This window comes from Plectropomus leopardus, chromosome 2, assembly GCF_008729295.1.
Source record: "Plectropomus leopardus isolate mb chromosome 2, YSFRI_Pleo_2.0, whole genome shotgun sequence".
NCBI classification, from domain to species: Eukaryota; Metazoa; Chordata; class Actinopteri; order Perciformes; family Serranidae; genus Plectropomus; species Plectropomus leopardus.
The window spans coordinates 21127679-21149456 of NC_056464.1; the positions used below are offsets into that span (position 1 = coordinate 21127679).

The 21778-nt window shown below is 39.0% G+C and overlaps 2 protein-coding genes across 3 annotated transcripts; one reads left to right on the forward strand and one right to left on the reverse strand.

Annotated features, from left to right (window-relative positions):
- Window positions 1-784: 784 nt before the first annotated feature.
- LOC121956571 (NCK-interacting protein with SH3 domain-like) lies at window positions 785-16079 on the reverse strand. Of its 2 annotated transcripts, none has more exons than XM_042504851.1 (13): window positions 15680-16079; window positions 13191-13303; window positions 12896-13106; window positions 10907-10982; window positions 10155-10702; window positions 8782-8952; window positions 7127-7213; window positions 6580-6718; window positions 5806-5886; window positions 5533-5661; window positions 4879-4968; window positions 4611-4783; window positions 785-3402 (listed from the first exon to the last, which is right to left on the reverse strand). In XM_042504851.1, the coding sequence occupies exons 1-13, from the start codon at window positions 15848-15850 to the stop codon at window positions 3178-3180; spliced, it is 2214 nt and encodes a 737-aa protein (XP_042360785.1). In that variant the 5' UTR covers window positions 15851-16079; the 3' UTR covers window positions 785-3177. The 2 variants fall into 2 exon arrangements, with proteins under 2 accessions (XP_042360785.1, XP_042360793.1); XM_042504859.1 differs by having other exon boundaries at window positions 10155-10699; window positions 15680-16076.
- Window positions 16080-17802: 1723 nt separating this feature from the next.
- ndufaf3 (NADH:ubiquinone oxidoreductase complex assembly factor) lies at window positions 17803-21500 on the forward strand. The gene is made up of 5 exons (XM_042497807.1): window positions 17803-17946; window positions 19637-19832; window positions 19933-19999; window positions 20359-20459; window positions 20940-21500. The coding sequence occupies exons 1-5, from the start codon at window positions 17858-17860 to the stop codon at window positions 21045-21047; spliced, it is 561 nt and encodes a 186-aa protein (XP_042353741.1). The 5' UTR covers window positions 17803-17857; the 3' UTR covers window positions 21048-21500.
- The last annotated feature ends 278 nt before the right edge of the window (window positions 21501-21778 follow it).

The window sequence follows — 21778 nt, forward strand, 5'->3', positions numbered from 1 at the left end:
ATTTCGTTAATTTATTAATTATTAATACAGGATAAATATGTATGATGTAATTATATACTAATATAATTTTCTTTATCATTATACATACATCGGGATAGATAGATGACATATACATTATTTATCGAGTTTGTTTCTTAAATTTTTTTTTTCTAATTTAAAGGTCAGTACTCAGTTTAATGTTCCTTAAATACTTCTTTTTGTGATGTATTCATTTCAATATCACAAAATTAATGTGCAGCATTTTCTGTCATTAATACAACTATTTCATATACAGTGTACTGTATATCAAGCAAAGGTGTACAAGAAAACCAAAAAGTTCACAAAAGCACACACATCCAGATGACAAAAAACAAGGCGCTGGACAAGAGACGATACAAAAGAACCTCCTTGATGGTAATTGTATGAAATATTTATGGGAGCATAATCTAGTGTGCAGACTTTTTCTTCTCTCACAAGAAAACCAACACACAAACATACTCATGAGAAAGAAAAAAAGAGAAGGGGTTTAGAAGGGAAACTGAGATTGTATGAAAAGAAAGACTATGAGCAAAATGTTTCCTATCATGTTAAATCTAAGACTTGCTGGACACATGCAGCTGTACTTCTGCCCAAATTAATGTTTAACTTTTATGCTGATAAAATTTCACTTGTGGTTGTTTTGTCACTTCCCGATTGTAACAGTGTGACCTACAACATGTTCACAAAACTCTGAATTAATGTTTACATTGTTAGCTTCACCTAAATGCACTGTCCCACATTTAACAACAACCAATCCGACCACCTCCACTGTTAAAATATAGCTTTATTAGTTTTAATGTAACACAGTCGCAGCACTTTTGCAGACATGTTAATCACGGAAAGAAGAGACGCTCACCTCTCACGCCCAGGCTGTAAACAGACACACAAAGATTTAATGAATAAACACTCGGACATTAACTAAAAACTGATATCGTTTATGGATTCTACCATCTGCAGACAAGGAGGCCATGCCAGGGATAAAATCAGAGATGTTAAAGTGTAAAACGGGAGAACATCAATCACTACATCATGAGGAGGAAACAAGGAAAAGTACAAGTTGCTGTTAAAGTATTAAAACCACGAGGAGATAAAAGAAATGCCCTGTTTTCTCTCTCTATTGAATTTCAGCAGGAGCATCAGATAATAACTGGAAATGAACAACACTGACTAATGTTTTATCTTAAGTAATAACCGCAAAACATTTTCCCCTCCAGGAAGCCGCTTCAGCCAAGACTCAGTGTGTTACAGCGATATTACAAGTTGCTGTAGAAAGCCTTATTGCGGCACGGTAAAGTTTGAACGTGAATGCAATGTACAGACATTAATCTGTAAACAGCTGATGACTTCTGATGCTAGGGAGCTTTTGCATATGTAAGTACAGAGTGAACATCTTGGAGTGTTTGAGAAGCAGCAAAGAGAGAAAAGTACCACAGTGAGAAAACTGCAGACGGAGCCACAGGAGAGACTCGGTATGTAGCAGCAGGTTACTGAGATAAAAGCTTCATGATGATAACACACGAGTCAGTGTGCTTTTTTTCTCACTAGAGCAGTAAACTTGTTCAGCTTGTTCTACTTGACTGCAGTTGTAAGTATAATGAAAGAAGGGGTGAATGAATGTGGAAGTAAGTTTTTTTTAAGAGTATTATACTCTATTAAGAACATCATGCTTGCAGTAACACAGTAGTTTGGTCCCACTACAAGGACAGCACATAAAGTATTCTCACAACACTTCAAATAATGGCACCTTTGTCTGTAACGTGACTTTAAATCTGTCGTTCAAAATATTTTATTTGTTCTAAAAAAACAATTTAGTTGAAGATATTTTGGTTAGAGTAAGGTTTAGTCGTGGTTGCTGTTTAGGCTCCAAGTACTATGAGTACATACAGTTAGTTCTTGTATGTTTTTAGGTCATTATTGCTGGGAATTCACTGTGAAACAGCTCCAAGGTTTGGCCTACATTTTGGCTATTTTTAATCTTCAAGTATGACTTAACCTAAAAGTTCTTTGTGCATTTGTTGTATTTTTCCCGATATTAAGGGGATAGTTCTATTTTTTTGAAATGGTGTTGCATGAGGTACTTATCCACAGTCAATGTATTACCTACAATAGATGACAGTAGGCACGCCCAGTTTGGAGAAGCAGGCTGGAGTCCGACACAGAAGCTAAGCAACGTACTGCTGTGGATGAGGGTCAGCAACAAAATGTGTTTTATCCACTTAAAAAAAGTACCACCCCAAAAACACTAGGGTGTGCTATATTTAGAGTATATTAATTGTTTTGCACATTCAGTCAGACATCTTATTGAAATGGACAAGCCATTAACAGCTGCAGTTCCCATCTATACTCTCGTCAAAGCCACCAAATCCCATTAAGAAAAACAGTAATTTTAGCTCCCTGAACACAGGAGCTGCTGATCTGTCACTGCTTCAGTCAGTTTGTTAGTTATTTTGTATTATTGTGACTTTGGTGAATCAAAACTAACCTTTAGTCAAAAGTCACACAATAACAAGAACAAACTATTAGAGGTGGCAGTAGACCAGCAGCTCCTGTACTCAGCGATGTTAAATCACAGCTTTTTTTTAATGGAGTCTGGCTTTTAAGAGAGTCATATAATTGCTTCATTTCATAAAGCAATGAAAATACTGTCAATATAGTGTACAGTTGAACCAAAATTGATTTTTTATTTTTTTTATGGGACTTTTTTAAGTGGCTAAAATACATTTTGTTGCTCCACAGCAGTAAAACTGTTTGGCTTCCATGTCGGACTCTAGCCTGCTTCTCTAAATTGGGGGCATACTGACCACCATCTACTATTTTAAATATATTGTCAATAGATAAGTGCCCCATAAAATCTGAGTTAAAAAAATCTAAACTATATAAGAACACCAGAGAAAAAAAATGCTATTTTCAAATAAAATCTGAGAAGGGAAAACTGTGAAAAACAGGAAAATCTTTCTTAGATCAACATCACATGCATGCTGCAGCTCTGGACTACGAGTCCTTTAAAACATTGGCAAAACTGATTAGCTTCTCTCTGCACAGGCTGGCACAGAAAACATGGCGTCCCATCAAACGTCAGCTCTCCTCTCTCAAGCTTTACTGTGCCTCCCTGCAGTAGACGGGAGCAGACTACAGTGTGTGAGCGTGATACTGATACGGTTAGTTCTGGTTCTCAAAGATCTGTGGGAACTCCTTGTAGATCTGCTGTACAATTAGCTTATCCATCTGTTTCGCTGTGGCGCTCCCGTCATCCTCTCCTGGATCGTCCTCCTCCCTGAGAATCCTCTGCAGCACCCCCTGCAGGTCGGTCAGGCGGTGCTGGTGCTCGAGGTAATCCGTCGAGCGTATTATGGAGTGCATGAGGGAGAGATACTCCATCCTCAGCTTCACAGAGAGCGAGAGAGGAGACCATTATTTTTAGACATGGTAACAAGCTGTTGATTAGAAGATATCATTCAAGAAATAGTTTGACATTTTAAGAATAACATTTATTTACTTTCTTGCTGAGAGTTCGATGACAAGATCATTAAAGGTCCCGTGTGTGCGATTTAAAGACATATATTGGCAGAAATGGAATATGATATAATAAGTACGTTTTCATTCGCGTATAATCACCTGAAACTTATAATTGTTGTGTTTTCAATACCTTCGTATCAGCTACTTATCTAAATAGGGAGCAGGTTCTCCTCCATGGAGATCGCCACGTTGCACCGCCATGTTTCTACAGTAGCCCAGAATGGACAAACTTAACCCTGGCTCTAGATAGCGCCGTTTATATGTTCACACTGGCCACCGTAGTTACGAGCTCCTATGCAACGAGCAGTGTAGGGGAATTTTTTTTTTTTTTAAACGAGAAACTGCTTTATTTAGTGTATTTACTAGTTTCAGTCACATGGTCTGTTTGTTTTGGACAGTATGAGACTTCTGCAGATGATTCAGCTCCTGATAAAAAACTCCTGAGCAATGAACACTGACCCGGGAGAAGTTTCAGCTGGCTGCAATCTGCAATCCTCACTGCTAAACGCCACTAAATCCCCCTAAATCTCACACACCGTTCCTTTAGCTACGAAGCTACTGTAAACCCTGTAACAGTATGGATTAACCCTGTAAAGCCTGATCAAATTGGTTTGATTTCTTAAAAAGAAGGCAGAGAGAAACTTGAAAAGAAATTACTCTAAATTTTGCAATTCACACAAAAAAGGGCTTTTTTTAAAAAAAGATATATGTTTCTGATTTTTATAATTATAGTTTTCTGGACATTTTTCCCAAGTTTTTTAAAAAATAATTTCTAAATCAACTAATTTCTTTCAAATTGCTATCAATTTGCTCAGATTTAAAGGTTTAAAAACTTGGGAAAGGCACCCCAACACAGCACAAAAAAGTGATGTTGATCCAGGTTTCAAAGGGTTAAACAAACAAGATTCAATCTGTTAATTAATGAGCTAAGCTGACCAGCTGCAGCTTATTGTACAGACATGAGAGTGGTATCAATCTTTTCACCTAACTCTCAGCAACTCTGTTTCCTAAAATGTGAAACTATTCTTTTAAAGCCTTAGAACAATCAGTATCTGTGCAGCGTGTCTAGGTCACACCTTGTCTCCAGGTGAAAGGTCAGATATTTGTCGAACGGCGATGTCGATCATCACCATCATGTCAGTGCGGTAGAAGATGTCAGCTGTCTCTCTGCTGGCGAAAACATCCTGCAGAAACTTGAGCACTGAGTGCGGTGCAGGCGGGGTGTGTTTGAACATACACACAGGGTCATCTGGAGAGCACGGGGGGGATTAAGTGATGACATCAGTAGACAGAAAGCACAGATATGTGGAAAAAGAGAAATATGACAAACGGGGGGTATTTTACCGCCTCTGTTCAGAAGGAGCAGCACTTTTTCTGACAGGAACTTGACATTTTTCTTCTTCAGCTCCTGCATGATCACATTGCTGCTGGGTGCTGGGTCACACAGAGAAGACACAAAAAAAGTACTAAAACTAAAGCAGGCAGTGTTGCAGTGTAAGATCAGATAAAGTACAATAATATTAATCCTACACCAGGGAAATTCATACTTTATAGCAGCTCAAGAGTCAGAAGCAGAGAAAAATACAAAAAAAGTGGTTTGAGTGCATAAAAAAGGATAAAATATTACAAAGTACAAATTATATAAAATAAAAATTACAAAATAATATAAAATCGATATACAACATATGCACCTTTCACTTATACTAGTATAGAACTATATTGTGCCTTAGTGCTCCTGTGAACCTTTTTAGGAAGACTTTTTGATTTATTGTGGCAGGAAAAGCACAGATATTATTATTAATTACTATTATGGTGGCTATAAGCAACGTCAGTGAGCCAGTATGCACAACAACAGTCCCGGGGATTGGCAATATAAATGGAATGCAGGCAGCCATCATTACTGTTATTAGTTATTATTTATAATACTTTGGCTGTACATTTACTGCCTCTAGAAGTCAATTTTCTGCCGTGAAAAGGGTCAACAGCAGCTGTTCTCACCTGTGTGGTGCAGGTTGAAGGACAGCAGGAGGTTGAGGAAGATGTCTGGCAGCTGCTCTGTGGGATCAGAGGGAAGCCCGTCCTCCACCACACCCAGCAGAAACTGAACAAAGTCAGCATTCAAGTGTTCTGAAAGCAGGAAGGGACGGGATTATGTCTTAAATACAGAACACATCTCTTTTTTTATTTAAAATTATCTTTTTTGGATTCTTTTGTGGTGATAGAACAGCTATACTACTGAAAGTATCACTCAGCAGCTTTATACATACATACCGTAGTGATGATATGGCACCTGTTCGCCCGTTGAGAAGATCATAGTAAGTACCAAAGCTGTGTAACACATCTTCTGGTGCTCTGAGGGAATAAAATAAGACAAAAGAAGAGTTACTGTGACTAATTTTAATCTTGGGCAGGGGCACCCATAATAGGAGAAAAAAGGAAAAGCGTCCTGGAGCCCCGATGCTGCGGGGGTTGCATAAAGGCCAGCAACATTCATGTTCATCCTCAATAAATGCAATGATAACCAAATTTTGCTGTAAAACAAACTACATATGAACAAAACAGCCCTAAATTGCACATAATCTAAATTGCATGTACAAAATATTGCACGTACATTGCACATAACACATACTGCACACACCCTGTTATTAGAACATCATTAGACTATTGCACTATCCCTGCAGCTTTAAGCAGCATTGTTTAAAAGTTTGACGGAGGTCCAAACCAATGAGTTTTTATAATGATTGAGTTTGCAGTAGGGAACTCTGTATCCTCTGCCAGAGAGCGAGAGCTGGTATTGTGCGCGGAGAATGTGTGATGGGTCGATCATTATCCTCTGGGCTCGCAATGAGTCACTTTATTTGTGCACAACCATTGTGAAAAAAATAGTCCAGCACACAGCCATATGTTCGGGCATGCACTGACATAAATTAAGCAGATTTTGGGAGGCACTGCTCTTTGTTAGGAACCCAACCATTTCTGTGGGCGGGCCTAAGCTTGAGGAATACTACAGAGGAGCAAGAGACAGTGAAGAGTAAATGTCGCCACCTTGTGTGTCAGTCTGCAGGTCCCGGGCCAGCTCCATGGGGAGGATGGAGTTGAGGAGGGCAGAGATGAGAGAAGCATCCAGGCCACACATGGCCCCGAACACTTTGAGCAGCAGCAGACGCAGAGACACACGATGCTCCTGCACGGTCACATGATGGCAACAAAGAGCTGCTTCAAACACATGTACATTGAACATGCGCACTAACACTCTGATTACACAAAAACCCCATTGAGATCACAGAGACTTAAACTGAGTCCACTGTCGGTGCAGCAAAATGTTAGTTAGAAATATGTATTTAATAACATACTATTGTTGAACAGCTACAGGTGCTAGACCACAAGGACGAAAGAAAAATCATCTTTGAGTGTCACACTGATGTATTCTTAAGTAAACTAATAAAGTTGATGATAAAAAAAAGGATAAAGAATAAACTTTTAATAACCATAAGAGGAAATTAGATATTATCTTTATAGAAGTAATTAAAATACAGATTCATTATAGATTCATTGTGTTTTAATAAAACATACTGCTGTCATGTCATCTTACCATCTGGTAATATGAAACCTGCGACAGCACGTTCTCATAGTCGTTGGCCTTGCACATCCTCTTACACACCTCTGGATCGGCGTCCGTCTGAAAAACGAAACACAGCTTTTTGTTGTAACAGTGATGATATAATAACATCAAAACTATGTAACTGCCTAATCTGCTGGACGGTCGTGGTCCCTGGACACACCAGAGGATTACAGACCCCATTAACAGCTCATCTGGGCATCCCATCCCTTGGGTTCGTGACAAACTGCCAACAAAGAATATTTGGCAGCCTGGAGAGTTTTCAGATTCAGTCTTTAACGTCACTGTTAGATTCGTAAAGTCGTCTGAGCCGGTCTGATCCCATCAAACATGTCTGGTATTTACAGCAGACAGCTGGACGGGTCCTGTGGTCACATCAGAGACTCATCTCCAGAGAAAACTTTTCATTTCACAACAGTGAGGGTAAAGCATCGACAGCAATCCAGAAACCCGTCCCACCTAAAAATTTTTTACAGCTCTCACTGAAAATGATCTTACCCACATTTCAACATGTTACATGACTCTGCGTATTATTATACAATAACCCTTTAGATCACAAGAGTTCTTGTGTGTTTTTTAGTGTTATTTCTGTATGGTAAAGTCTATTGTACTGTTTGTGTTTGTTACTGTCCTGCTCGATTGTGTAACTTTTGTATTTTTTAACCGTTTTCTCATGTTTTTGTTTCTAAGTAACTTATGGGAACAACAATTGTTGAAATTGATCCAGTTTTGAGCAACAGCGATGCTGCTAGCAGCCGTGAAAAAGGCTGCAATGTAACCACTTGGGGCATATTCAATATTCGTCCACTAAAAATGTTTGTTTTAACCACTGACAGGATGAGATTGTTAATAAAAGTGTCTGACATTACGGAAAAGATCCCTACAGAGAAAGATTTTTCTGTTAAAGAATAAGGTCCTTCCTGTTTAACCAGGACCAGCATGGAAATGATCATCACCCAGACCCACCAGACTCCTTTTAAATAAACACAAATTCTATTATTATAAAACACACATCTTTCAAAGTTGACAGAAACAAAATAAAAATTACAAAAACTGTCTTGGTTTATCTTTCAACTGTTCCAACAATCACCAACTCTGATTGGTTGAAATAAACCCTTAATTCGCTCAGTTAGATGTGAAAATATGCTGGCAATATACACAGCAAATATACAGTTTATTTAAACAGAGTCTGGTGGGTTTGGCGATGGCAATCTAAGGCCTGTTTCTGTTAAAAAACAGGATCTTACTCTTAAACAGGTCTATCTCTGTAGAGATCCTTTCCATCATTTTGTTGGACACTTATACAAATCTTGTCAGGAGAAAAAAAAAGCACTTTTAGTGACATTCAGTGAGAATGTACAATAGCTCTTTAATGTTACATTGCAGCCTGTATCTTGGCTGCCAGCTGCAGCACTCTTGCTCAATACTGGACCAGTTTCAAAAATAATTTCTGTTAGTCTCTTTGCAACCTTAATTTTGAAGAGTGCTATATAAATAATTCTTAACTTATTTATGTCTCAGACACGTGGAATCAATTTTCTTCATCTCCTTTCACTCAGAAAACAGATGCCATACAGACTGTTACAAAATGTGTTGTTACGGGACGTCACCAGCTCGTTGCACCGTACCAGAATCTTCAGCAGCTCCTCGAGGTAGCACGCGATGAGAGCGTGGTCTTCATGAAGTGCCCAGCTACGCTGCTGAGAGTCGTCCCGGTGACGGGTGAGGTCGCTGAAGATCACCTCCAGCCTCTGTTCATCATGACACACCTGGCCCTGCGGCAGCGCTGCACTCAGATCCTGCAGACACATTAAACATCATGACACACCTATTTCTGCTATAACTTGAAATACCAGTACAGAGGAATATTTTCTACGCTCTGACACAGAAAGTAACCTGGTATACAGCCAGCACAATTTCAAACTGAACACACAATATTATAATAATTAATTCAGTATCTGACCAACTGTCTCCCCTTCTGTTCCTGAGATATGACATCAAATAAAGGCCTGAAAAGTGTTTATGCAGAACATTTTGATGTCACAGTGAAGCTGACCTTTGACCTTTTGGATAAAACTTCATCATTTCATCCTTTAAAACATTTGTGTGAAATTTTGTATCAGCTAGCGTTTAAATTCTTGATTTATGGCCAAAAATATGTTTTGAGAGGTTACAATGACCTTTGAACATCAAATTCTAATAATTTCATCCTTGATTGGATGTTTGTGCTAAATTTGAAAAAAATCACTGAAGACGTTGTTGAGGTATCACATTGATGAGAATGAGACAAATGCAAGGTCACAGTGACCTTGGCCTGGACATCAAATTTGAATCAGTTCATTGTTAAGTCCAAGTGGATGTTTGTGCCAAATTTGAAGACATTCCCTCAGGGCGTTCTTTAGATACCGCGTTCACAAGAATACGACATACTTAAGGACGGACGTACGCACAAATGGACAAAACAAAACATAACGCCCTCAGTTGCACAAAACAACACACACAAGCTAAAAAAAGATTTGAGCTACAACCCTCAATTAAGTCTTATTTAAAACGTTTTGTATTATAACTGAGTGCTCCTGATCTAAAAGCACACTGCAGCCACCTCTAATAGAGTATTTAAGGTTTCATAATTGGATGAGGTCAGAGTCTGCTCACGTGTCACCGTGTAAATACAGGATGTTTCCAAAAGCTGACAGTGATTGCTGTTACAGGTTACATAACACAGTTCCCACTATTAACCACCTTACACCCACAGGAAGAAAACAGAAATGTCTGCCAGAAAAGATTCAGCATTTTCATTTCACTCGGCCAGGTTTGTTTTTAAAAACAGGAAATGAGTGAGTGATACTGTGCGTACTGTCCCCTGCACCTCAACACAACTCTGAGAAATGTCAGCTAAATGCAGACTGAGCTGTAACTCTACACGACACCGGCATTCTCCTTTAAGCTGGCGGGGCTCCAGGATGCTGAATCCACATGATGTAATGAAAACAAATCTGACCTTGCTTTCCACCAGCGAGAGGAGAACCTGCTCCAGATCAGAGGAGAACTGAGGTAAGGCTGTCTGCAGATGGCCGACCACCACGCCCACGGCGACCCGCGACAGCTCGTAACTCAAGTCGGTGTTCTTCCGGACCAGCTCGATCAGTTCAGCCCCAATAGTCATGGGAACTGGCTCGGAGGTAGCGGGGCTGCCAGGAGGGCTTTCAGCGACAGACGGGGGGGCAACAGGCCATTCACTCTCTGGCTGCTCCTCAACAGCAGGCTGCGAGGGAGGAGGGGTGGGTTTGGGAGGCTGTGGAGCCGGGCTCTTTTTTGCAGGAGCTGACTGAGGAGGGGAGTCAGAGGGAGGCACGTCCAGAGGCGGCGCAGAGGGCTTCACACGGGATGGCACAGGAGGAGGAGGGGTGCTGGAAACACTTGGCAAGCTGACCTCAGAGGAGACCGGTGAGTGGGAGGAGCCGGACTCTAAAGAGGTGGTGCTGATCGAGAGGGAGGTGGCAGGGGACGGAGGGAGAGAGGACACTCTGGAGGGGACCTCCGGCTCTGCTGACAGAGAGAAAGAGAGAAAGTAAGCGAGCTCCAGTTTCAGAGCGGAGAGCGAACAGGAACTTCTTGACTAAGAATAGAGTGTTTGTGAAGCGCAGAGCTGAAAGCTGCGCTGTGATCTGTGACTCTGTCGCAAACTTGTAGGTGATGTTGTGAATACTGAGTTGTAAAATGTGTCCACACTGCTGCTCTCTGAGTTCTCACCTAGACGCCGGCTGTTTCGCTGTTTCTCAGGGGGGGGCGGGGTGATCGGAGCCGCACGTCGAGGTTGAGGAGGCACCTGCAGGAGAAGAGGATGGAAGTGAAAGTGCCTGCAACACCAGGCTCACAGACAGCTTCACCCTGCAGGTCATGAGGCTTTTCAGCTCTACTTGTTGTTCAAGTACCATTATGTTGCCACTTTACTCAACTTTTTTACAAACTGTAGACACGTCTGTGTATATATATATTAGTCCTTTGAAACCTGTGCAATTTGGCCTGTTTTCTGTCAAAAAGATGGGAAGAGGGACATGGGCAACACAAAGAAATGACACAAAAATAAGCAAAACAAAGTTAGCAAAAAATTAAAAAACACATGAAAAATTAAGAAAGAGAAAGTAAGAAAAAAACAAAGTAAATGACCTGGAAAACGTGTTTAAAAATTATATTATAAGTTGCTTATAAGTTGCTAGTTGCCTTTTTTCCCATGTTACTGAAAGAAATCACACCAATTTGCATAGGGTTTAAAGGTTTAAATACTTGTAAAAGGATGTCTAAAAAGCAGCAAAGGGAAAGTTGTTTTTTTCCAGGTTTCAAGAAATTAATAACTTCTCACTGTGCATACATTTACCACATTCCTGCTTTCATTCAGTATATTTATTCACAATTACTGTCCACCTGTCTACCACAAATTATCAATCATCACTCAGGCAACATCAGTACATACAAAACTGTGCAATACTTCCTGCATGCAATAATGTGAATCCAGGTCATCTATTTATTATATTTTTCTTTTACTGTTTTTTTAATCATATTGGTCTGTGTATAATACTGAAACTACTTTCTTTCCACTATCCTCTTTACTACTCTTATCTTATTTTATCTTATCTAGTAGCATTTACTACAATATCTTTTCTCTCTCCAACCAGTTGCTTTTTTTTTTTCAATACCGCAGACAACCATATGTACACAGTATGATAAGCGTCAATTTTCATACCAGGAGAGAGACTTTCAACCCCTGTATGTATTTTTCTTTATTGCACAATGTGAGCATATTTAGTTATATCTGTTATAAAAGAGGCTTTCCCTGCTGATGCCAGGATGGTTTCACATCTTTTAGGATCCATTCTGTAACATCTCTCAGTCTCCTAATAATCATGTTTTTATCAATGAACAGCACTTTTATCCTAAAGATGGGCTGCATTTTGACCTTGACATGCATTAAACCTTTTCTGATAAAACTGATCAGACACCAATCCCTAGTTGCAAATATCTGCCAGGTAGAATATTAATGCAGATGAGTTATGTTTAATTGGGAGCCTCAGGCATGTTCACAGACTGATAACTAATGAGATACAGTTGCAAAAAAACTTTGTTTATATAGCAGCTTTTTAAAGATAAGTTAGAGGCACTTTAAAAAAAGCATAATGGAGAAAGTTTGAGTTAGAAAGGTCAGAGGTGACAATAAATAAAAACAAGGTAAAGTAAGGACATTACTGACAGCCAAATGTAAAAGATGTGAAATTAAGCAAAAGCCAAAGACAAAAGTTGGTTCAAAAGAAATACTTCACATCAGAAAATGATCATTTGTTTGTCAAAAAACCACCTGCTTACTATTTTTAACACAGCAGATGCACAACTCATCAGTGCATGAAAGTGTTTATGCAGAAGTGTTTTAAATAGTACGATTTAAGCAAAAATGTGTGTGTTTGTCAAGTACTGAGCATATTGCTGGATAAATGAGAATTACATTTTACTGTTTGAGTTTATGAACGGATGTTTAGATATAGTTTTTCTGTTTTTCTTCACAGTGGAAGCATGCAAGAAAAGTAACGTTTTTTTTATGAATTCAAGGTAACACATGAGAAATAATTAATATACAATTCATTATTTAGGAGATGAAGAATTCCTTTAAGATCCTTTTTTTTGTTGTTTTTGTATCCATGCTGTGATTTCAAATAAAACATTTAAATGTGTACTGTAAGAGTGAGTTACCTGATAAAAGCCCTGCTCTGCCTGCATACTGTCCATGCTTCCTGACAACGGCACGCTCCCCTGTCGTCCATAGTCTCGGTTAAGGCCGTTGGGTGGAGGAGGAGTTTGACTGAGAGATATTTCACTGCTGGAAGAGGGGAGACCTTGTTTGTGACCAGGGGACGAGGAACTTCGTCGTGCAAGCGTCTCCTTTCTGTGATGGATCAGCTTTCTACAACAACAGAGGAGGAAATTGATTTATGAACAGAACATGTCAGAATCAGTATGTCATCCAATAATGTGCACCTGGACTCACTGTAGCACATCTCTCTGTTCCAGGTTGTATTTGCCTCCGTTCTTTAAGGCCACATTGTGGATTCCTTCGATTGCTCTGTCAATAGACTGCAACACCTCATCCTGCTCTGGAGCCTAACACAGAGAGAGACAGAGAGGAAATAGGGGGCAAATTAAATATTCATTAACAGGATTATTAAATTTTAAACAAAAAGGAACAGACTTGTGGCTCGGAGACATGCATGACTCCAAGCAGGAACAAACTAGGGCGATTATCTAACAAAAACAGCCTTTTAACCAGTGTCACACAGTGAGGCCTCACATTAAACCTCCACAGCCAATGTCATTAAAATGTTTTTTAAATTTCATTAAATGTAAAAAAACAAATGAAAGTGAAAGTGAAATTGAAAATGATGCTAAAACACAGTCAGATACAAAAAAGAAAATAATCGAAGGACAAAACTGATTTTTTTTTAAAGAAAAAAACAAAAAGGCAACAAAAAAAAAACCCAAAAGACAAACAATCAGATAAACAAATAAGGAGTACTAAAGAGCAAGGTAGGAGATGTTAAAAGAGCAAGGATCTGAATATACATGTAAAGAGGTTTTGGCTTTACTATAGATTTTTTACATGTTTTAGCAACTTGAGCAAGTTGGCAAAGTTATTTATAAATGGAAATGAAACAGGGAGTACATCCTTTCCATTTACACATATGAATGTGATATTTACCCATAATAATCACAAAGAGTCTGAAATGTTTGCTTCCAGGTTGTCCATAAAATAAATTATATCTAAGTAACTAAATAAGGATGTATTATCCATTTTTAATGACAGCCAGATGTGAATCACAACAAAACAATTATACATATAGATAATTAAAAGATAAATGGTTGATTGTTTCACTTTCAGAGCAACAAACATTGCAAGGGTGGACTTCAAATGTAACCCTTTGAAACCTGGGCAAATTGACTTGATTTTTCTTAAAAACATGGGGAGAAGGCAACGAGCAACTTAACACGAAATTACTCAAAATTAGAGAGAAATTTGTTAAGAAAAGAGTTACAAGAAAATGACCTAAAATAAGCCCCCCAAAAGAAAAAAACACAAGAAAAATAGAAGAAAAAAAATAGTTAAGTTGAATTAAATAAAATAAAAAAACAGAAAATAAACTGGAAAAAAATGCTAATATACACTCACATATATGTAACATTTCTGGACATTTCCCGTTTTTGTCACAAATACATTTCTAATAATTTTATCTCTCACCTAAACTAATTTTCAGGCGATTTTCTTGTCATTATTTCCTAATTTCCTACAAAATTAGAAAACAAAGCTTACTTTCTTGTGAGGCAACTCTTGCTCATTGCCTTTCTCCCCACGTTTTAAAAGAAACCAAATGAATTTTCTCAGGTCTCAAAGGTTGCAATGCTTGTGAAAGGCGTCTGGACACAGCACAAGAAAGCTGATGCCAGTCCAGGTTTCAAAAGGTTAAATCTCTTGAGAAGAAAATCACTCGCAGGGTATATTGCTGATACAATTTTTAAGTGGGTTTCTTCTATTTTAGGAGCAACAGGACATGGAAGATTAAATGAAAAGGACTTTTTTTTCCTAAAAGGGAAACTTATATTTTGTCATAAATCAAGTTAACACCAACTTTTACAGAGGGTAAGCAAAGTGTAATCAGAGAAAACTGCAAAGCGCAAGGTGAAGGAGTGGTTACTGCCTTACAGATTTAGTCAAACCCTTTTCTTGAGACGGTAATGTTAAACTTTCTGGAAACATCTTCACGAGATAATAAGTTTCCATTTGAACTCAGTTCATGGACAACAGGAGAGAGCATTCCTATCCTGCCTGTGTGTGAGGCTGTGATTTCACAAAATGCATGCTCTGACTAGTTGACTGTATGTCTGAGTCCATGGAGAGAGGAGTCTCCTGACTGCAGCACAGCTCATGAGGGTGTGTCTGAGAGAAAAGCTCTGTGGAGGGGTGCAGCTACTTACAATAACAACAAGAGTTGAGAAAATGATAATAAACTGGAGCTGTATCCACAGCAGGAGCAGATGAGTGTGCCACTGGAGCAGAAACAATGGCTTTCTGTCTTGCTGGTCTTTGATCCCCGAATCTGTCCTGTCTCATATCATACTCCTATCCTGTCATGTCCCATCCTCTCCTGACTCCTGTCCTGTCCTATCCTACATCTCTCTCCGTCTCTGTCGCAGTGAGCAGCTGCACTGCAGAGGGCCATGATGTCCCAACATAATGCAACCTTTCCAATAATTTATGGGCTCTTCTGCAAAGCGTGCATTTTCTTCCTTACAGTAACGAGCAGTGAGCTTCAGCCTGGCCTGAATACTGCATACAGTACAGCCATCCGTCTCTGCCGATCCCATCAATGCAACCGTAACGTTACTACGCATTCACTGGATTTCACTTCACCTCAGGGTGCAGTGTGACACGCTCACCGCTTGTATTCACTGAGACAAAAAGAGTAAACAACTGTTTTTTTTCACCTGAATTTTTTCGATGTATGATGACGGGATGTAGCCGGTTTCCCCCGAGCTGCAGCGGGACCCCAGCCACCAGTGTTTGTTGCTCCTCTCCAGGATTAGGAAGCTCTCTCCGGCCGCGAAGTGCAGCGAGTTGGGCTCCGCGGATCGAAAGGCGTACAGAGACCGGTACATACTTTAATGTCACTTTAACGAGCCCAAACCACCAGAAACAGCTGGAGAACCGCCGTCAGACGATAAGGAGTCTCCGAGTGGAAATATCTGCTCTGTCGGAGGTGATTTAAAGAGTCTATGAAGGCATGGCCCCGGCGGTTGATCTCTGCTGTCTATTTACAATGTAGCTGGATCATCTGACCCGGGACTGGTCCCAGTAAACCCCGCAGGGGGCGCTGCTGCTCCCTGAACACGCCCCCCAGACATTTTAATCAAAGGCAGAGCAGCCGGTACTCGACCATTGAGACTCGTGTGATTATTATACAGCACATTTTATATTTATCTATTTATTTATAAAGTTTATTTGATAGCGACAATGCGAATTAAGATAGTAGCCTACAACTTCCACCTGTTACTAACAAGCGGCAGTAACTGATGTTTCACATATAGAGATTATAGTTATTACTAGTTTTTAAATATTTAGGTTACACACAATAACCGTTATGGTTAAACTTCAAGATTACATAGAATTATAATTACAGTTACAGTGATAAATAAATAATTAAGTAACATTTTAAAAAGACACAAATTTCAATGTTATACGGCCACAACACTCAGCTAAGACATTATACAATAGAAAACAAAAAAAAAAAAACATGCTCACACTTCTGATTTTGCTTCACCCAACCTTTAACATTTTTGTTAAAAATCTTAATGTCTTGATCTTTTGATTTGATTTATTAAGCACATGTAAAAGAAACAGCAATGTTATACATTTCAATAAAAGGAGACATGCAGGGGAAACCCAGAAAACCCTCAAGGGGCTTGACAAGTGAGGTTCTCCATGAAACTATCAATCAGCACATACAGTCTTAGCACTGATAAGAAAAAACAGATATAAAATTGTTTTTTAAAAAATATAAATATATAGGCCATAATAAACAGGTAGATGAGCACAAAGAAAGTTATGTAAAGAAAAAGAAGAGAAAACGAAAAAACAAACAAAAAAAACCCTCAGTCTTAATTTGATTTCGGTTGGTATCGTGACAAACTTGGCACAAAGGAGACATTTCATTTGGCTGCAAGCAACCTCAACACCAGATGCCACTAAATCCAACACGACCTTTAAGACTTAGCCTCAAAATCTTATACATCAGTGCATCAGTTATACTTGTGCCATCAGAAACCACTGATCAGTTATACATAGCCATAACCACATTTACTATATTGCATTGCATTTTGCACATTTCTGTGCAAACTACCATTCCTGAAAACGCCACAGCTTTTTTTTCTTTTTGTAAAAATACTGATATAATGCACATCTTCATTAATGCTATATTTAAAATCATTTTATAACTGTATTTTATTCTATATTTACATTTCTTAATTCTGGGCTATTGAGAGACAACTATGGGTGTGTAATTTGCTAAATTATCTAAAAATATCTTACTGTTAATTAAATCAAACACACATACACATTACTATAGAATATTTGCAGGAGTAAACAGCAAATGATCCAGAGTCTAAAAGAGCATTTCTGTTGGTTTGATGAGGGAAATATAAGATATCTAACCTTTTATACTGATCCCAAAATGTGTGCCCTTAAGGCTGACTTCTAATATTTATTGCGTGGTATATCAACTCAGTTTTTGGAGGTTTAGAGGTGACAGTTTTTCAATACATTTATATGTGTAAATGTAGGGACATTAACATTAGTTCAGCTAACATTAGCCACGTTAGCTTGGCATTTAACTGATGATATCAGTTAACCTACATTTAAAAACATTAATATCATTAGCTTTTACCAACAAAAGCTGGAAATCAAGATTTCACTACTTTTTTGCTGAACACGATATATTAAATGTCTATGATAAATTTAATTGTGTAAAACGCGATAAATTAACATTAAATGACATTTTTATTTAACCTGAAAATGTTCGATTTGTCCTTACACAACACCGGAAACAGCCGGCTGGTGTCACTCAGAAATCTGTCCCCCTTGTGTGTCGCCGGTTGAACTCCGTCAACATGGCCAGCGCGATGTGCGCCAGATTCCTCCTCCAGAGATCAACACAGGGCTTTCTCTTCTCCCCCAGGGCAGCACCCGCTTTATCAAGGTATGTTAATATGTCTATTTGAAGATAATGAATGGTTTAAGGTGAATATTTTAACTGAGCAGCGTCGCTTAAACAACTGTCCCTAATTTTGACTTTCCTCCTCTGAGTGTGTGTAGACGAGGACATTATGAAGTCATGTTGTTGTTATAAAATGCCTGAGTTATCACAGGAGTGGGAGATGCTGGAATGAAAAATAGTTTTATTCAACAGCGGCTATTTTTAATTATTATTTCTAATTATTATTTCTATTAAAAAATAAACATTAAAGTCATGGATTTACACTGCAGGTCATATCATGTCACTGAATGACACGAACTCTTTGTCTTTGCACACGCTAATAACTGCTCAGTCCAGATGTAAAAGAAAAAAAAAGTCACTCAACGTTTGGGGAAAAAGTAAAAAAAAAAAAAAAAAAAAGAACTCAAGTTACGTACATAAAAAATAAAAATAAAATGAAACCACAAAAGACAAATGACAAGAAACACACTGTGCAGAACAAGTGTCCAGTCAGTGAGCATTAATAAAAAACAGCAACAAAAAAACCCACCAAGAAATACACTTTTTAGACTTTCAGTGTTGACAAGACACCTGCAATTTATGATAAGACCATAATTCTGTGTGGACACACACAGTACAGTTGTCTTTTAACAGTAACAGTTTTTCAATAAGCAATATAAATCAACATTTTGTGTGTGAAAAGGAGAAGGAAGAAGCAACTTGTCTAGTCCTACTCCTTTTCTATTCTAAACCATTAATACACAATCATAAACCTATAATACAACATATGCCCCACTACACTAAACCACTCTCTTCATGCACATATATATATATGAGCATGAATATATGTATGTATAATCAACAACACTACCAAAAACGAAATGAAGAAAACCATTCATCATTAACATTACTCTTGAGATATTCCAAGAACATTTTTGTATATTGCCAACAAGTAGATTGTTTCTTGCTTTTTACATTATTTATGCAGTCTTGAATTCCACCAGATCCATGAATTTCACTGCATGTGACTTTAAAAACAAACTGACAGTATGTTCCTGATAAGTCGTCCCCTTCATTATAACTCCAAGATTGTTTTATCAGAAACGAGCTCTGAGCTCTGAGCACATTTGCACATCAGAGAGCATCTCTGGCTCCATCTGGTGGAGCCAGTTGTTCAGTCTTGAGGCCGGGTCCCGTCATGAGTCCTCTGCTGTGCTGCTTTAAAAAACCAGCTGGTGATGAAAGTAGTTAACTGTAAAAGTGCAGCGTTTCACATCTCAGAAAACACACGGTTGCATAACTTGCTCATATTTTTGTAACAGTCAGGAAGACAAAGAGTAAGAACAGGCTAAATTTTGCTGCATCTCCTTAGATGAACAGAAGTGTTTGTTTCTTGGCTGCCTCTTTTCTGCAGAAACAGGCCTAAAGCTTTTGGCTCTCAGCCCTGTCAGTAGGCTGGCATTCGATTTTTGGCTTTTAAACTGGGCCACATGGCAACAGTTCTGCAGTGCAGCCTGTTTTTTTTTTTTTTTTTTTGTGAAATGTGGGGAAGTGATGGAGAACGTGCAGAGATAAGATCTGTGCGTGAACAAAACTTTAGTATCATTAACTCTCACACAAATAACAGCACATGACTAGTCTTTATACCTAATCTGACACTGGTTCTAATCGTTTTACCTGTCTTTTATTCCAGCCCATTTCTGTCTCGTGCACATAGACTGGGACCCAGCGATGATGAAATGTACCAACGTACTACAGTGTCTGTCATGCAGAAGGAGCCGGGCAGCGGGGCCATGATCCACAGCTACAGCTCCAGAGGATTCAACATCGACGGCAACAAGGTGTTTGGGCCGTGTGCTGTGCTGCCTCCTGCTATCCTCCAGTGGAATGTGAGATTAACAGCCAACCTGCCCTCACAGTTCTCAGTTTGTTGATTGATTTTACAAAACTATCTGTATGTTTATTATTTTAAATCTCTCCTCTCTGCAGGTCGGCAGTCATAAAGACATCACAGAGGAAAGTGTCTCACTTTTCCACATGCTTGAACCAAGAATAGGTAAAAAAAATAAAACGCATACAGATGGGTGACAAATAAAAAAAATGAAAAAACAAGCAAAGTGTGATGAACACCACTCTAAGATGTTCACTTATTTAGTGTTTTGATGATTCAACCCACGTGTTAAGTTAGGTTGAGCTCTGGTGACTGTGGAGGCTGTAATACATGATTCAGGTCATTTTCATGTTCATTCAGCAAGTCAATGATGTTTGTCCTGTATGGCAGCATTTTAATTCATTATGTTATTTCACAGTTTGTCCATTTTTGGGGTTTTTTTTGTCACTCTACATTTATATAGGATGTGTTTCACTGAAAAAAGTCCTGGTGTCATTTGACTTATTTTCTTGTTGTTTATGCAGAGATTCTTGTGCTGGGTACAGGATCACGTGTTGAACGAATTGACCCCTCAGTCCTCGCTCTACTCAGGCGTAAAGGCATCGCTGTGGAGGTGCAAGACACGGTACAGTATGCTCAGAGTCTCAGAGTAGTTGAGTGCACAAGTTCTTCATGACTGCATAAAACCCATTAAAGACTTTCAGTCCGATGACTTAAAAGTGGAAACTTTTCAACATCCCTTTAGATTTTCCTCAGAGCCTAACAACTACCAACAATACAGGACACACCACAGTTTTTTCCACAGTTACTTCGATTGTTCCACCATCTGCCATTTCCATACTGGGGATAGTAACTGGAAATTATTTACAGTGGCACTCTCTGGTAACTGGGATAGCTACTGATAGCTGTTAGGGAAAACAAAAGCGCAGTTTAACTTGTGCAATGGTTGATGCACTTCGTTTTGATGGCCGATGGTGTCATTATTCTATAGCCATTACATTGTGCAATTAATATTGACTTCATAATGATAAGTTAAAGCAAAACAACTAATGGAGCTGTTCAAACTCACCTTCTGTTTTTCTATTTCTTTATTGCTGTTTTGCAGCCAAATGCATGTGCAACCTTCAACTTCCTGTCCAATGAGCGCAGAGTGGTTGCCGCTGGTCTGATCCCTCCACCTGTCAGCACAGCGCTGGAAGTGAAACAGGAATAAGTGTTACGATGTCGTCAGAAAGTAGGACTGATTTCTGAGTGATCACAGGCCTGTGGGTTGGTCATTTACCTTCTGCACAAAAAAATGTCCAAAGGAAACAAACTCAGTGACATCCTGCTCTGAAGAATCACTGTATTTGGCCACAGCTGTTATTTTTGGGAGATGAAGGTGTTAAAAGAAGCCGCTGTCACCCAGTGGTCTGTTGATGTTCCTTGGATGTGGAGTTTTCTGTCACATCTATTGCACTGAAATCCAGGTGTAGGAGTGAGTGTGACTGTGCTTGAGTGTACATAGTGCGTACAAGTGCTCAGATGTCGTCTCTATGATTGAAATATACTGTATATTTAAAAGCTTTATATGCATCAAACAATAACTCAAGTGTCATTTAATGTGTTTTCATGCATAACATACATGTACAATAAAACCTAAATGGAATTTTTGTCATCAAATACACAAAGAGTTGCTTTTGTCAGTGCAGCAAACAAAAATGGATCTGTATGTAAAAAGCAAAAGTTCTTCGTGTGTGAATGTGTTGCAGCCCTCCAGCCGAGGTGCGGGTGGCAACTGTCCTTCATTCGGATAAGCCTCTTTACTCCGTGCATCTGCGCCTTCAGCAGCACTGCCACCTACAAGCTGCCTGTGTGCAGTATATGACATCATTACAGTGGCTTTGTCCTTCTCACACATAAGCTCCCATAGATAAGAAAATCCACAAATCCTCTACACATCAC

Bases quoted from the DNA above. Each gene is read 5' to 3' on its own strand.
- LOC121956571 (XM_042504851.1), bottom strand. From the start codon at position 15,850: ATGTACCGGTCTCTGTACGCCTTTCGATCCGCGGAGCCCAACTCGCTG. The intron at 7,214-8,781 runs GTACGGTGCAAC...TTCGTTTTTCAG, and splicing joins AGGAGCTGCTGAAGATTCTG to ACGGACGCCGATCCAGAGGT. The intron at 4,784-4,878 runs GTAAAATACCCC...CGTGCTCTCCAG, and splicing joins GCTCCTTCTGAACAGAGGCG to ATGACCCTGTGTGTATGTTC.
- ndufaf3 (XM_042497807.1), top strand. From the start codon at position 17,858: ATGGCCAGCGCGATGTGCGCCAGATTCCTCCTCCAGAGATCAACACAG. The intron at 19,833-19,932 runs GTGAGATTAACA...TCCTCTCTGCAG, and splicing joins CTGCTATCCTCCAGTGGAAT to GTCGGCAGTCATAAAGACAT. The intron at 20,460-20,939 runs GTACAGTATGCT...GCTGTTTTGCAG, and splicing joins CTGTGGAGGTGCAAGACACG to CCAAATGCATGTGCAACCTT.